Source organism: Oncorhynchus masou, chromosome 23 (genome assembly GCF_036934945.1).
Source record: "Oncorhynchus masou masou isolate Uvic2021 chromosome 23, UVic_Omas_1.1, whole genome shotgun sequence".
Lineage (NCBI taxonomy): Eukaryota > Metazoa > Chordata > Actinopteri > Salmoniformes > Salmonidae > Oncorhynchus > Oncorhynchus masou.
The window spans coordinates 1,977,775-1,992,912 of NC_088234.1; the positions used below are offsets into that span (position 1 = coordinate 1,977,775).

Here is a 15,138-nt window from a genome sequence, read left to right on the forward strand (position 1 = left end):
GAGCCTCGGTCCGATGCCATTAAAATGTCATTTACCACCTTCACAAGTGCCGTCTCAGTGCTATGATGGGGTCTAAAACCAGACTGAAGCATTTCATATACATTGTTTGTCTTCAGGAAGGCAGTGAGTTGCTGAGCAACAGCCTTTTCTAAGATTTTTGAGAGGAATGGAAGATTCGATATAGGCCGATAGTTTTTTATATTTTCTGGGTCAAGGTTTGGCTTTTTCAAGAGAGGCTTTATTACTGCCACTTTTAGTGAGTTTGGTACACATCCGGTGGATAGAGAGCCGTTTATTATGTTCAACATAGGAGGGCCAAGCACAGGAAGCAGCTCTTTCAGTAGTTTAGTTGGAATAGGGTCCAGTAAGCAGCTTGAAGGTTTAGAGGCCATGATTATTTTCATCATTGTGTCAAGAGATATAGTACTAAAACACTTGAGCGTCTCTCTTGATCCTAGGTCCACGCAGAGTTGTGCAGACTCAGGACAACTGAGCTTTGAAGGAATACGCAGATTTAAGGAGGAGTCTGTAATTTGCTTTCTAATAATCATAATTTTTTCCTCAAAGAAGTTCATGAATTTATCACTGCTAAAGTGAAAGTCATCCTCTCTTGGGGAATGCTGCTTTTTAGTTAGCTTTGCGACCGTATCAAAAAGGAATTTTGGATTGTTCTTATTGTCCTCAATTAAGTTAGAAAAATAGGGTGATCGAGCAGCAGTAAGGGCTCTTCGGTACTGCACGGTACTGTCTTTCCAAGCTAGACGGAAGACTTCCAGTTTGGTGTGGCGCCATTTCCGTTCCAATTTTCTGGAAGCTTGCTTCAGAGCTCGGGTATTTTCTGTGTACCAGGGAGCTAGTTTCTTATGAGAAATGTTTTTAGTTTTTAGGGGTGCAACTGCATCTAGGGTATTGCGCAAGGTTAAATTGAGTTCCTCAGTTAGGTGGTTAACTGATTTTTGTCCTCTGGTGTCATTGGGTAGACAGAGGGAATCTGGAAGGACATCAAGGAATCTTTGTGTTGTCTGTGAATTTATAGCACGACTTTTGATGTTCCTTGGTTGGGGTCTGAGCAGATTATTTGTTGCAATTGCAAACGTAATAAAAGTCACCAGTCTCTGTTGTCCCAGTAATAGGTTTGTCTCCTCCTCCTCTCTCCTGTACTAACCCTCAGTCAGTCAGTCAGTCAGTCAGTCAGTCAGTCAGTCTCACCAGTCTCTGTTGTTCCAGTAATAGGTCAGCCTCCTCCTTCTCCCTCCGGTACTGAATCTCCATGTCCTGCAGCCTGGGAGAGAGACCCCGGGGTTTAACCAGTTGAGCTGACAGACGTTTTGCACCGTTTTGCCATGGATTTAGTCACCAATAAAGCACGAGGGCAATATTGTATTCATGCAATAGTGCCCTCCCCCAGAACCAGAAAACGATGACCTTTGGCTTTTACCTGGAATTGTTCATTTATGTCTGAGAAAAACCCCACTTTACAACCCATTTAATCTACAATACAAGTATAAAACCTACATGATGGTGAAACATAGTCAACAATCCTTCTCATACTATATTATAGGTCAATATATACAGGGCATTCGGAAAGTATTCAGACCCCTTGGATATTTTTCCACATTGTTTTATGTTACAGCCATTCTGAAATTGATTAAATAGTTTTTTCCCCCTCATCAATCTACATACAATAGCCTATAAAGACAAAGCAACAAAAACTACAATATCACATTTACATAAGTATTCAGACCCTTTGGCTCAGAACTTTGTTGAAGCAACTTTGGCAGCGATTACAGCCTTGAGTCTTCTTGGGTATGACGCTACAAGCTTGGCACACCCCAATTTGGGGAGTTTCTCCCATTCTTCTCTGCAGATCCTCTCAAGCTCTGTCAGGTTGGATGGAGAGTGTTGCTGCACAGCTATTTTCAGGTCTCTCCAGATATGTTCGATCTGGTTCAGGTCCGGGCTTTGGCTGGGTCACTCAAGGACTTTCAGAGAATTGTCCTGAAGCCACTCCTGCGTTGTCTTGGCTGTGTGCTTAGGGTCGTTGTCCTGTTGGAAGGTGAACCTTCGCCCCAGTCTGGGGTCCTGAGTGCTCTGGAGCAGGTTTTCATCAAAGATTCTCTGTACTTTGCTCCATCCATCTTTCCCTTGATCCTGACTAGCAAAAATGTTTAAAAAAAACTGTTTTTACTAAGTCATTATGGGTTATTGTGTGTAGATTGATCTGGGGCGAAAAATTATTGAATTAATTTTAGAATAAGGCTGTAACAAAATGTGGAAGAAGGGAAGAGACCTGAATACTTTCTGAATGCACTGTACTTATAATCTGTTTTTCACCCAAAATATTTCCCCTTCTTTATTACTTTACCAAACATATCATGACATTAGTATGCATTTAAAAATTTATATAATTCTAGTTGGTTTCAGGTACTGTCAGCTTAAGAGGTTCTCTCTCTCTCTCCCTCTCTCTCGCTCTCTCTGGGAGACATTGAAGGTTGACAGTTGATTTAATGATTGATTAACAAAGCTACATTTATACAGTGCCTTGCGAAAGTATTCGGCCCCCTTGAACTTTGCGACCTTTTGCCACATTTCAGGCTTCAAACATAAAGATATAAAACTGTATTTTTTTGTGAAGAATCAACAACAAGTGGGACACAATCATGAAGTGGAACGACATTTATTGGATATTTCAAACTTTTTTAACAAATCAAAAACTGAAAAATTGGGCGTGCAAAATTATTCAGCCCCCTTAAGTTAATACTTTGTAGCGCCACCTTTTGCTGTGATTACAGCTGTAAGTCGCTTGGGGTATGTCTCTATCAGTTTTGCACATCGAGAGACTGAAATTTTTTCCCATTCCTCCTTGCAAAACAGCTCGAGCTCAGTGAGGTTGGATGGAGAGCATTTGTGAACAGCAGTTTTCAGTTCTTTCCACAGATTCTCGATTGGATTCAGGTCTGGACTTTGACTTGGCCATTCTAACACCTGGATATGTTTATTTTTGAACCATTCCATTGTAGACTTTGCTTTATGTTTTGGATCATTGTCTTGTTGGAAGACAAATCTCCGTCCCAGTCTCAGGTCTTTTGCAGACTTCATCAAGTTTTCTTCCAGAATGGTCCTGTATTTGGCTCCATCCATCTTCCCATCAATTTTAACCATCTTCCCTGTCCCTGCTGAAGAAAAGCAGGCCCAAACCATGATGCTGCCACCACCATGTTTGACAGTGGGGATGGTGTGGTCAGGGTGATGAGCTGTGTTGCTTTTACGCCAAACATAACGTTTTGCATTGTTGCCAAAAAGTTCAATTTTGGTTTCATCTGACCAGAGCACCTTCTTCCACATGTTTGGTGTGTCTCCCAGGTGGCTTGTGGCAAACTTTAAACGACACTTTTTATGGATATCTTTAAGAAATGGCTTTCTTCTTGCCACTCTTCCATAAAGGCCAGATTTGTGCAATATACGACTGATTGTTGTCCTATGGACAGAGTCTCCCACCTCAGCTGTAGATCTCTGCAGTTCATCCAGAGTGATCATGGGCCTCTTGGCTGCATCTCTGATCAATCTTCTCCTTGTATGAGCTGAAAGTTTAGAGGGACGGCCAGGTCTTGGTCAATTTGCAGTGGTCTGATACTCCTCCCATTTCAATATTATCGCTTGCACAGTGCTCCTTGGGATGTTTAAAGCTTGGGAAATATTTTTTGTATCCAAATCCGACATTAAACGTCTTCACAACAGTATCTCGGACCTGCCTGGTGTGTTCCTTGTTCTTCATGATTCTCTCTGCGCTTTTAACGGACCTCTGAGACTATCACAGTGCAGGTGCATTTATACGTAGACTTGATTACACACAGGTGGATTGTATTTATCATTAGTCATTTAGGTCAACATTGGATCATTCAGAGATCCTCACTGAACTTCTGGAGAGAGTTTGCTGCACTGAAAGTAAAGGGGCTGAATAATTTTGCACGCCCAATTTTTCAGTTTTTGATTTGTTAAAAAAGTTTGAAATATCCAATAAATGTCGTTCAACTTCATGATTGTGTCCCACTTGTTGATTCTTCACAAAAAAATACAGTTTTATATCTTTATGTTTGAAGCCTGAAATGTGGCAAAAGGTTGCAAAGTTCAAGGGGGCCGAATACTTTCGCAAGGCACTGTATGTTTTTCCCTTCCTCCCTCTCCCCCACACCTCTTCTCCATCTCCAGTTTGATGTCTATCCCTTGTTTCTCTAGTAGTTCTCGCTGAGCGTAGGTCCAGTCCTCTGGCTCCCCCTGGAGGCCTGTGTTGGCAGTGCATTCGGTCTCCTGGTGGCTGGGACTGGTACTGCTCCTCTCTCTCTGTTCTCTCTCCAGACGGGCCTGTTCTGGGTGGGTGAACCGGAACACATGGTTCTTCCCCATCACTATACGGTTACCTGGGGGGGAGGGGAAGGAGAAAGAAGAGGAAGAGGTGGAGGAGGAAGAGGGGCAGGGAAGAGGGTCAGAAAATAGAATACATATTGAACATGACAAAAAAATGTACCATCTTGGTCAGGAAGACTTTCATTCTAGGAACTGATCAAATATGATACAAACTTTTTAGATACATGTGGACAGGATGTTAGGTAGAAAGCTAGACTGACCGTTTCAGCGGAAGGTTTATTTGAATTAAAGAATGAACTGCCAATATGGCAACATTGGAATGCTGTGTTTGTCCAGTAATAGTGACTATAGCCCAGTAGTAGTAGTAGTAGTAGTAGTGACTATAGCCCAGTAGTAGTAGAAGTAGTGACTATAGCCCAGTAGTAGTAGTAGTAGAAGTAGTAATAGTAGTAGTAGTGACTATAGCCCAGTAGTAGTAGTAGTAGTAGTAGTAGTAGTGCCTATAGCCCAGTAGTAGTAGTAGTAGTAGTAGTAGTAGTAGTAGTGACTATAGCCCAGTAGTAGTAGAAGTAGTAATAGTAGTAGTAGTAGTAGTAGTGACTATAGCCCAGTAGTAGTAGTAGTAGTAGTAGTAGTGGTAGTAGTAGTAGTGACTATAGCCCAGTAGTAGTAGTAGTAGTAGTGACTATAGCCCAGTAGTAGTAGTAGTAGAAGTAGTAATAGTAGTAGTAGTGACTATAGCCCAGTAGTAGTAGTAGTAGTAGTAGTAGTAGTGACTATAGCCCAGTAGTAGTAGAAGTAGTGACTATAGCCCAGTAGTAGTAGTAGTAGTAGAAGTAGTAATAGTAGTAGTAGTGACTATAGCCCAGTAGTAGTAGTAGTAGTAGTAGTAGTAGTAGTAGTAGTAGTAGTGTGACTATAGCCCAGTAGTAGTAGTAGTAGTGCCTATAGCCCAGTAGTAGTAGTAGTAGTAGTAGTAGTAGTGACTATAGCCCAGTAGTAGTAGTAGTAATAGTAGTAGTAGTGACTATAGCCCAGTAGTAGTAGTAGTAGTAGTAGTAGTGACTATAGCCCAGTAGTAGTAGTAGTAGTAGTGGCTATAGCCCAGTAGTAGTAGTAGTAGTAGCAGTAGTAGTAGTAGTAGTGACTATAGCCCAGTAGTAGTAGTAGTAGTGCCTAGTGTAGTACTATAGCCCAGTAGTAGTAGTAGTAGTAGTAGTAGTAGTAGTAGTAGTGACTATAGCCCAGTAGTAGTAGTAGTAGTAGTAGTAGTAGTAGTAGTGACTATAGCCCAGTAGTAGTAGTAGTGACTATAGCCCAGTAGTAGTAGTAGTAGTAGTGGCTATAGCCCAGTAGTAGTAGTAGTAGTAGCAGTAGTAGTAGTAGTAGTGACTATAGCCCAGTAGTAGTAGTAGTAGTAGTAGTAGTGACTATAGCCCAGTAGTAGTAGTAGTAGTGACTATAGCCCAGTAGTAGTAGTAGTAGTAGTATTAGTGACTGTAGCCCAGTAGTAGTAGTAGTAGTAGTAGTAATAGTAGTAGTGACTAAAGCACAGTAGTAGTAGTAGTAGTAGTAGTAGTAGTGACTAAAGCACAGTAGTAGTAGTAGTAATAGTAGTAGTAGTAGTAGTGACTATAGCCCAGTAGTAGTAGTAGTAGTAGTAGTAGTAGTAGTAGTAGTAGTAGTAGTAGTAGTGACTATAGCCCAGTAGTAGTAGTAGTAGTAGTAGTAGTAGTAGTAGTAGTAGTGACTATAGCCCAGTAGTAGTAGTAGTAGTAGTAGCAGTAGTAGTATCAGTAGTAGTGACTATAGCCCAGTAGTAGTAGTAGTAGTAGTAGTGACTATAGCCCAGTAGTAGTAGTATTAGTAGTAGTAGTAGTGACTAAAGCACAGTAGTAGTAGTAGTAGTGACTATAGCCCAGTAGTAGTAGTAGTAGCAGTAGTGACTATAGCCCAGTAGTAGTAGTGACTATAGCCCAGTAGTAGTAGTAGTAGTAACTATAGCCCAGTAGTAGTAGTAGTAGTAGTAGTAGTAGTAGTAGTAGTAGTAGTAGTGACTATAGCCCAGTAGTAGTAGTGACTATAGCCCAGTAGTAGTAGTAGTAGTAACTATAGCCCAGTAGTAGTAGTAGTAGTAGTAGTAGTAGTAGTAGTGACTATAGCCCAGTAGTAGTAGTAGTAGTAGTAGTAGTGACTATAGCCCAGTAGTAGTAGTAGTAGCAGTAGTGACTATAGCCCAGTAGTAGTAGTAGTAGTGACTATAGCCCAGTAGTAGAAGTAGTAGTAGTAGTAGTAGCAGTGACTGTAGCACAGTAGTAGTAGTATTAGTAGTGACTATATCCCAGTAGTATTAGTATTACAGTAGTATTAGTATTAGTAGTAGTAGTAGTAGTAACAGTAGTAGTAGCAGTAGTAACAGTAGTAGTAGTAGCAGTAGCAGTAATAGTAGGAGTAGCAGTAACAGTAGTAGTAACAGTAGTTGTAGTAACAGTAGTAGTAACAGTAGTAGCAATAGTAGTATTAGTAGTGGTAATGGTAGTATTAGTAATAGTAGTGGTAGTAACATTAGTATTAGTAGTAGTAGGTGTAGTAACAGTAGTAGTATTCGTAGTAGTACTGGTAGTAGTAGTAGTAACGGTAGTAGTAACAGTAGTAGTAGCAGTAGTAACAGTAGTAATAGTAACAGTAGTGGTAGTAACAGTAGTAGTAGTAGTAGTAGTAATAGTGGTAACAGTAGTATTAGTAGCAGTAGTAGTAACAGTAGTATTAGTAGCAACAGTAGTAACAGTAGTAGTAGCAGTAGTAACAGTAGTAATAGTAACAGTAGTAGTAGTAACAGTAGTAGTAGTAGTAGTAGTAGTAACAGTAGTAGAAGCAGTAGTAACAGTAGTAACAGTAGTAGTAGCAGTAGTAACAGTAGTAGTAGTAGTAGTAGTAGTAGTAACAGTAGTAGAAGCAGTAGTAACAGTAGCAGTAGTAGTAGTAACAGTAGTAGTAGTAACATAAGTATTAGTAGTAGTAGTAGTAACAGTAGTAGTAGTAGTAGAAGTAGTAACAGTTGTATTAGTAGTAGTAGTGGTAACAGTAAAAGTAGTACCATTAGTCTTCGTAGTAGTAACAGTAGTAGTAACAGTAGTAGTAGTAGTAATAGTATTAGTAGTAGAAGTAGTAACGGTAGTAGTAGCAGTAGTAACAGTAGTAACAGTAGTAGTAGTAACAGTAGTAGTAGTAGTAACAGTAGTAGTAGCAGTGGGAGTAACAGTAGTAGTAGCAGTAGTAGTAGTAACAGTAGTAGAAGCAGTAGTAACAGTAGCAGTAGTGGTAGTAACAGTAAAAGTAGTAACAGAAGTATTAGTAGTAGTAGTAGTGGTAACAGTAGTAGTAGCAGTAGTAACAGTAGCAGTAGTAGTAGTAGCAGTAGAAGTAGTAACAGAAGTATTAGTAGTAGTAGTGGTAACAGTTGTATTTGTAGTGGTAATAGTAACCATAGTCTTAGTAGTAACAGTAGTAGTAACAGTAGTAGTAGTAGTAATAGTATTAGTAGTAGAAGTAGTAGTAGTAGCAGTAGTAACAGTAGTAACAGTAGTAGTAGTAACAGTAGTAAAGTAGTAGTAGTAGTAACAGTAGTAGAGTAACAGTATTAGTAGTAGTAGTAGTAACAGTAGTAGAAGCAGTAGTAACAGTAGCAGTAGTAGTAGTAACAGTAAAAGTAGTAACAGAAGTATTAGTAGTAGTAGTGGTAACAGTAGTAGTAGCAGTAGTAACAGTAGCAGTAGTAGTAGTAGCAGTAGAAGTAGTAACAGAAGTATTAGTAGTAGTAGTGGTAACAGTTGTATTTGTAGCGGTAATAGTCGTAGTAGTACCATTAGTCTTCGTAGTAGTAACAGTAGTAGTAACAGTAGTAGTAGTAGTAATAGTATTAGTAGTAGAAGTAGTAACGGTAGTAGTAGCAGTAGTAACAGTAGTAACAGTAGTAGTAGTAACAGTAGTAGTAGTAGTAACAGTAGTAGTAGCAGTGGGAGTAACAGTAGTAGTAGTACCAGTAGTAGTAGTAGTAGTAGTAGTAACAGCAGTAGTTGTAGTAGTAGTAGTAGTAGTAACAGTAGTAGTTGTTGTAGTAGTAGTAGTAGTAGTAACAGTAGTAGTAGTAGTAGTAGTACCAGTAGTAGTAGTAGTAGTAGTAGTAGTAGTAACAGTAGTAGTAGTAGTAGTAGTAGTAACAGTGGTAGTAACAGTAGTAGTAGTAGTAGTAGTAACAGTAGTAGTAGTAGTAACAGTAGTAGTAACAGTAGTAGTAGTAGTAGTAGTAGTAACAGTAGTAGTAGTAGTAGTAACAGTAGTAGTAGTAGTACCAGTAGTAGTAGTAGTAGTAGTAGTAGTAGTAACAGCAGTAGTTGTAGTAGTAGTAGTAACATTAGTAGTAACAGTAGTAGTTGTTGTAGTAGTAGTAGTAACAGTAGTAGTTGTTGTGGTAGTTGTAGTAGTAGTAGTAACAGTAGTAGTAACAGTAGTAGTTGTAGTAGTAATAGTAACAGTAGTAGTTGTAGTAGTAGTAACAGTAGTAGTTGTAATAGTAACAGTAGTAGTAGTAGTAGTAGTAGTTGTAGTAGTAACAGTAGTAGTTGTTGTAGTAGTAGTAGTAACAGTAGTAGTTGTTGTGGTGGTCGTAGTAGTAGTAGTAACAGTAGTAGTTGTAGTAGTAATAGTAACAGTAGTAGTTGTAGTAGTTGTAGTAGTAGTAACAGTAGTAGTTGTAATAGTAACAGTAGTAGTAGTAGTAGTAGTAGTAGTAGTAGTTGTAGTGGTAATAGTAACAGTAGTAGTTGTAGTAGTTGTAGTAGTAGTGACTGCAGTAGTGGTGGAAATAGTGAATCGCTATAAGGATGACTAAATGATTTAGTATATCCAATCTCATCTCATATAGTTTAACAGTTGAACTCAAAGTGATGAGTGAGAAGTGGAATTCCACACAGTTCTTGAGTTGTTGGAGGTCAATTTGAATGCTTTTCATTTCGCCAGGTGTGCTGCTGTCTGCTCAGTGTGTCACAGGATGAGGTTTACAACACCAGTAAACAGAACATCCACATGAAACGACAAGTATTTTACACACACACACACACACACACACACACACACACGGAGGAGTGTGTACCTTGTTTTAGCACCAGCGCTTCTGTGATCTGTTTCCCGTTGACATAAGTCTCCGCCCCCTCCAGAGGTTCCAGGGTTACTATGACTACACATGCGAGAGAGCACACACACGCACACACACACACACACACACACACACACACACACACACACACACACACACACACACACACAGGGAGAGAGAGATGTTTTAGAACTAGCAAACACAAAGTCCAACTCCAGAAAAGGCCCTTCAATGTTCACCCAACACTGGAACAATAAAGGTTTCCATGTTCACCCAACACTGGAACAATAAAGGTTTCAATGTTCACTCAACACTGAAACAATAAACACTTTTAGAATTGACACTTGTCTGGTTCCTTCCACTTAAATAACCAATATGACAACACACAGGTACTAGAGGAAGTGTATGAAACACACACACACAGACACACACATGGGAGTGGAGGGTGAGGAGGTCTCAGGAAACGTGAGTGTGGAATGAGGATGGCATCACCATGGAGACGCAAGGGAATGTTGTCGTAGAAACGATACCTGACAGATTTCCCGGCAAACTTTTCCAGACGGAGAGAGACAGAAATAATGTCACTACCCCACACAAACACACACACACACACACACTACAACCCAAATGTGTCCCCAACCATGCAAACGCTGAAATACGTTACTCCAAACACACACACAGTCTTACCCTCTCCTTGGTGGTTGGTGTGACTGTAGAAGACACAGTGTTGTTCCTTGATGAACTGACCAGAGAGTCTGATATCCACATCCTGTTGACCAACCCTGGGGGAGAATAATATGATATTACATCACTCAGTCTGATATCCTGTTGACCTGAACCAGGGCCAGGATTGTAGACCTGAACCGGGGCCAGGATTGTAGACCTGAACCGGGGCCAGGATTGTAGACCTGAACCGGGGCCAGGATTGTAGACCTGAACCAGGGCCAGGATTGTTGACCTGAACCGGGGCCAGGATTGTAGACCTGAACCAGGGCCAGGATTGTAGACATGAACCAGGATTGTAGACCTGAACCGGGGCCAGGATTGTAGACATGAACCAGGATTGTAGACCTGAACCGGGGCCAGGATTGTAGACATGAACCAGGATTGTAGACCTGAACCGGGGCCAGGATTGTAGACCTGAACCAGGGCCAGTATTGTAGACCTGAACCGGGGCCAGGATTGTAGACCTGAACCAGGGCCAGTATTGTTGACCTGAACCGGGGCCAGGATTGTAGACCTGAACCAGGGCCAGGATTGTAGACCTGAACCAGGGCCAGGATTGTAGACCTGAACCGGGGCCAGGATTGTAGACCTGAACCGGGGCCAGGATTGTAGACCTGAACCGGGGCCAGGATTGTAGACCTGAACCAGGGCCAGTATTGTTGACCTGAACCAGGGCCAGGATTGTAGACCTGAACCGGGGCCAGGATTGTAGACCTGAACCGGGGCCAGGATTGTAGACCTGAACCGGGGCCAGGATTGTAGACCTGAACCGGGGCCAGGATTGTAGACCTGAACCAGGGCCAGTATTGTTGACCTGAACCGGGGCCAGGATTGTAGACCTGAACCAGGGCCAGTATTGTTGACCTGAACCGGGGCCAGGATTGTAGACCTGAACCAGGGCCAGGATTGTAGACCTGAACCAGGGCCAGGATTGTAGACCTGAACCGGGGCCAGTATTGTTGACCTGAACCGGGGCCAGTATTGTTGACCTGAACCGGGGCCAGGATTGTTGACCTGAACCAGGGCCAGGATTGTTGACCTGAACCGGGGCCAGGATTGTAGACCTGAACCTGGGCCAGGATTGTAGACATGAACCAGGATTGTTGACCTGAACCGGGGCCAGGATTGTAGACATGAACCAGGATTGTTGACCTGAACCGGGGCCAGGATTGTAGACCTGAACCAGGGCCAGGATTGTAGACCAGAACCAGGGACATTATTGTAGACCTGGGCCAGTATTGTAGACCTGAACCAGGGACATTATTGTAGACCAGGGCCAGTATTGTAGACCTGAACCGGGGCCAGGATTGTAGACCTGAACCGGGGCAGTATTGTAGACCTGAACCGGGGCAGTATTGTAGACCTGAACCGGGGACAGTATTGTTGACCTGGGCCAGTATTGTTGACCTGGACAGGGGCCAGTATTGTTGACCTGGGCCAGTATTGTTGACCAGGGACATTATTGTTGACCTGGACAGGGGCCAGTATTGTTGACCTGGGCCAGTATTGTAGACTTGAACCAGGGACATTATTGTTGACCTGGACAGGGGCCGGTATTGTCGACCGGGACCAGTATTGTCGACCGGGGCCAGTATTGTTGACCTGAACCGGGGCCAGGATTGTAGACCTGAACCAGGGACATTATTGTTGACCTGGGCCAGGATTGTTGACGTGGACAGGGGCCAGTATTGTCAACCGGGGCCAGTATTGTCAACCGGGGCCAGTATTGTAGACCGGGGCCAGTATTGTAGACTTGAACCAGGGACATTATTGTTGACCTGGACAGGGGCCAGTATTGTCGACCTGGACAGGGGCCAGTATTGTCGACCTGGACAGGGGCCAGTATTGTCGACCGGGGCCAGTATTGTCAACCGGGGCCAGTATTGTCAACCGGGGCCAGTATTGTCGACCAGGGCCAGTATTGTTGCCCTGGGCCAGGATTGTAGACCTGAACCGGGGCAGTATTGTAGACCTGAACCGGGGACAGAATTGTTGACCTGGGCCAGTATTGTTGACGTGGACAGGGGCCAGTATTGTTGACCTGGGCCAGTATTCTTGAACTGGACAGGGGCCAGTATTGTTGACCTGGGCCAGGATTGTTGACGTGGACAGGGGCCAGTATTGTTGACCTGGGCCAGTATTCTTGAACTGGACAGGGGCCAGTATTGTTGACCTGAACCAGGGACATTATTGTAGACCGGGGCCAGTATTGTTGACCGGGGCCAGTATTGTCGACCGGGGCCAGTATTGTTGACCAGGGCCAAGGCCAGTATTGTAGACCGGGGCCAGTATTGTAGACCGGGGCCAGTATTGTTGACCGGGGCCAGTATTGTTGACCGGGGCCAGTATTGTAGACCGGGGCCAGTATTGTTGACGTGGACAGGGGCCAGTATTGTAGACCGGAGCCAGTATTGTAGACCGGGGCCAGTATTGTTGACCGGGGCCAGTATTGTCGACCGGGGACAGTATTGTAGACCGGGGCCAGTATTGTAGACCTGGGACAGTATTGTAGACCGGGGCCAGTATTGTAGACCGGGGCCAGTATTGTTGACCGGGGCCAGTATTGTTGACCGGGGCCAGTATTGTAGACCTGGGCCAGTATTGTCGACCGGGGCCAGTATTGTCGACCGGGGCCAGTATTGTTGACCTGGGCCAGTATTGTTGACCGGGGCCAGTATTGTTGACCTGGGCCAGTATTGTTGACCGGGGCCAGTATTGTCGACCGGGGACAGTATTGTAGACCGGGGCCAGTATTGTAGACCTGGGACAGTATTGTAGACCGGGGCCAGTATTGTTGACCGGGGCCAGTATTGTAGACCTGGGCCAGTATTGTCGACCGGGGCCAGTATTGTTGACCGGGGCCAGTATTGTTGACCGGGGCCAGTATTGTCGACCGGGGCCAAGGCCAGTATTGTAGACCGGGGCCAGTATTGTCGACCGGGGCCAGTATTGTCGAGCGGGGACAGTATTGTCGACCGGGGACAGTATTGTCGACCGGGGCCAGCATTGTCGACCGGGGCCAGTATTGTCGACCGGGGCCAGTATTGTAGACCGGGGCCAGTATTGTAGACCGGGGACAGTATTGTAGACCGGGGCCAGTATTGTTGATCGGGGCCAGTATTGTCGACCGGGGCCAGTATTGTCGACCGGGGCCAGTATTGTTGACCGGGGCCAAGGCCAGTATTGTTGACCGGGGCCAGTATTGTTGACCGGGGCCAGTATTGTCAACCGGGGCCAGTATTGTCGATCGGGGCCAGTATTGTAGACCTGGGCCAGTATTGTAGACCTGGGCCAGTATTGTAGACCTGGGCCAGTATTGTTGACCGGGGCCAGTATTGTCGACCGGGGCCAGTATTGTCGATCGGGGCCAGGGACATTATTGTAGACCTGGACAGGGGCCAGTATTGTTGACGTGGACAGGGGCCAGTATTGTAGACCGGGGACAGTATTGTCGACCGGGGCCAGTATTGTAGACAGGGGCCAGTATTGTAGACAGGGGCCAGTATTGTTGATCGGGGCCAGTATTGTCGACCGGGGCCAGTATTGTCGACCGGGGCCAGTATTGTTGACCGGGGCCAAGGCCAGTATTGTAGACCGGGGCCAGTATTGTAGACCGGGGCCAGTATTGTTGACCGGGGCCAGTATTGTTGACCGGGGCCAGTATTGTAGACCGGGGCCAGTATTGTAGACCGGGGCCAGTATTGTTGACCGGGGCCAGTATTGTCGACCGGGGCCAGTATTGTTGACCGGGGCCAGTATTGTTGACCGGGGCCAGTATTGTCGACCGGGGCCAGTATTGTCAACCGGGGCCAGTATTGTAGACCTGGGCCAGTATTGTAGACCGGGGCCAGTATTGTAGACCTGGGCCAGTATTGTTGACCGGGGCCAGTATTTGAACTAACCTGGTGACTCCCTCCTTGATGTAGTACAGCAGACATTCTGACATCAGAGGATCCTCGTTCAGATTCACCAGGTGGGGAGTCTGGAACACACAGACACAACATGATCACACAGTTATCAGATTAGAGTGTGTGTGTGTGTATGCGTAGGTGTGTGTGTGTGTGTCGTACCCCTTTAGGAGAGAACACCCCTAATGTTCCTCCATCTTCTTTAATGGACACTCCCATCTCAGCCAGCAGAGACTCTCTGGGGGGGGGGACATAAAGACAACATCTATAATACCCTCTCCGGGGGGAGGACATAAAGACAACATCTAGAATACCCTCTCTGGGGGGGGAACATAAAGACAACATCTGTAATACCCTCTCTGGGGGGGGAATATAAAGACAAAATCTATAATACCCTCTCAGGGGGAGGACATAAAGACAACATCTATAATAACCTCTCTGGGGGGAGGACATAAAGACAACACCTATAATACCCTCGCTGGGGGGGGATATCTGGACAACATCTATAATACCCTCTCTGGGGAGGGGGGGGCATAAAGACAACATCTATAATACCCTCTCTGGGGGGGACATAAAGACAACATTTATAATACCCTCACTGGGGGGAACATAAAGACAACATCTATAATACCCTCTCAGGGGGGTCAAAAAGACAGCATCTATAATACCCTCTCTGCAGGGGGACATAAAGACAACATCTAGAAAACCCTCTCGGGGGGGGGGGGACAAAGACAACATATATAATAAAACATCTATAATACAATACAAATCTATAATACAACATCTATAATACAACATCTGTAATACAACATCTATAATACAATACAACATCTATAATACAATACAACGTATATAATACAACACAACATCTATAATACAACATCTATAATACATCTATAATAAAATACAACATCTATAATACAACATCTAAAATACAATGCAAATCTATAATACAACATATATAATACATCTCTAATACAATAC

At 44.1% G+C, this 15,138-nt stretch overlaps 1 protein-coding gene across 1 annotated transcript in view; it reads right to left on the minus strand.

Annotated features, from left to right (window-relative positions):
* The window catches only part of LOC135510164 (kinesin-like protein KIF1C), a 108,643-nt gene that overhangs the window by 27,769 nt on the left and 65,736 nt on the right, over positions 1-15,138 (minus strand). Inside the window, 6 exon segments of the mRNA XM_064930949.1 lie at positions 1,210-1,282; positions 4,193-4,418; positions 9,518-9,601; positions 10,208-10,302; positions 14,149-14,228; positions 14,317-14,392. Coding sequence (XP_064787021.1) covers positions 1,210-1,282; positions 4,193-4,418; positions 9,518-9,601; positions 10,208-10,302; positions 14,149-14,228; positions 14,317-14,392 — 634 coding nt within the window.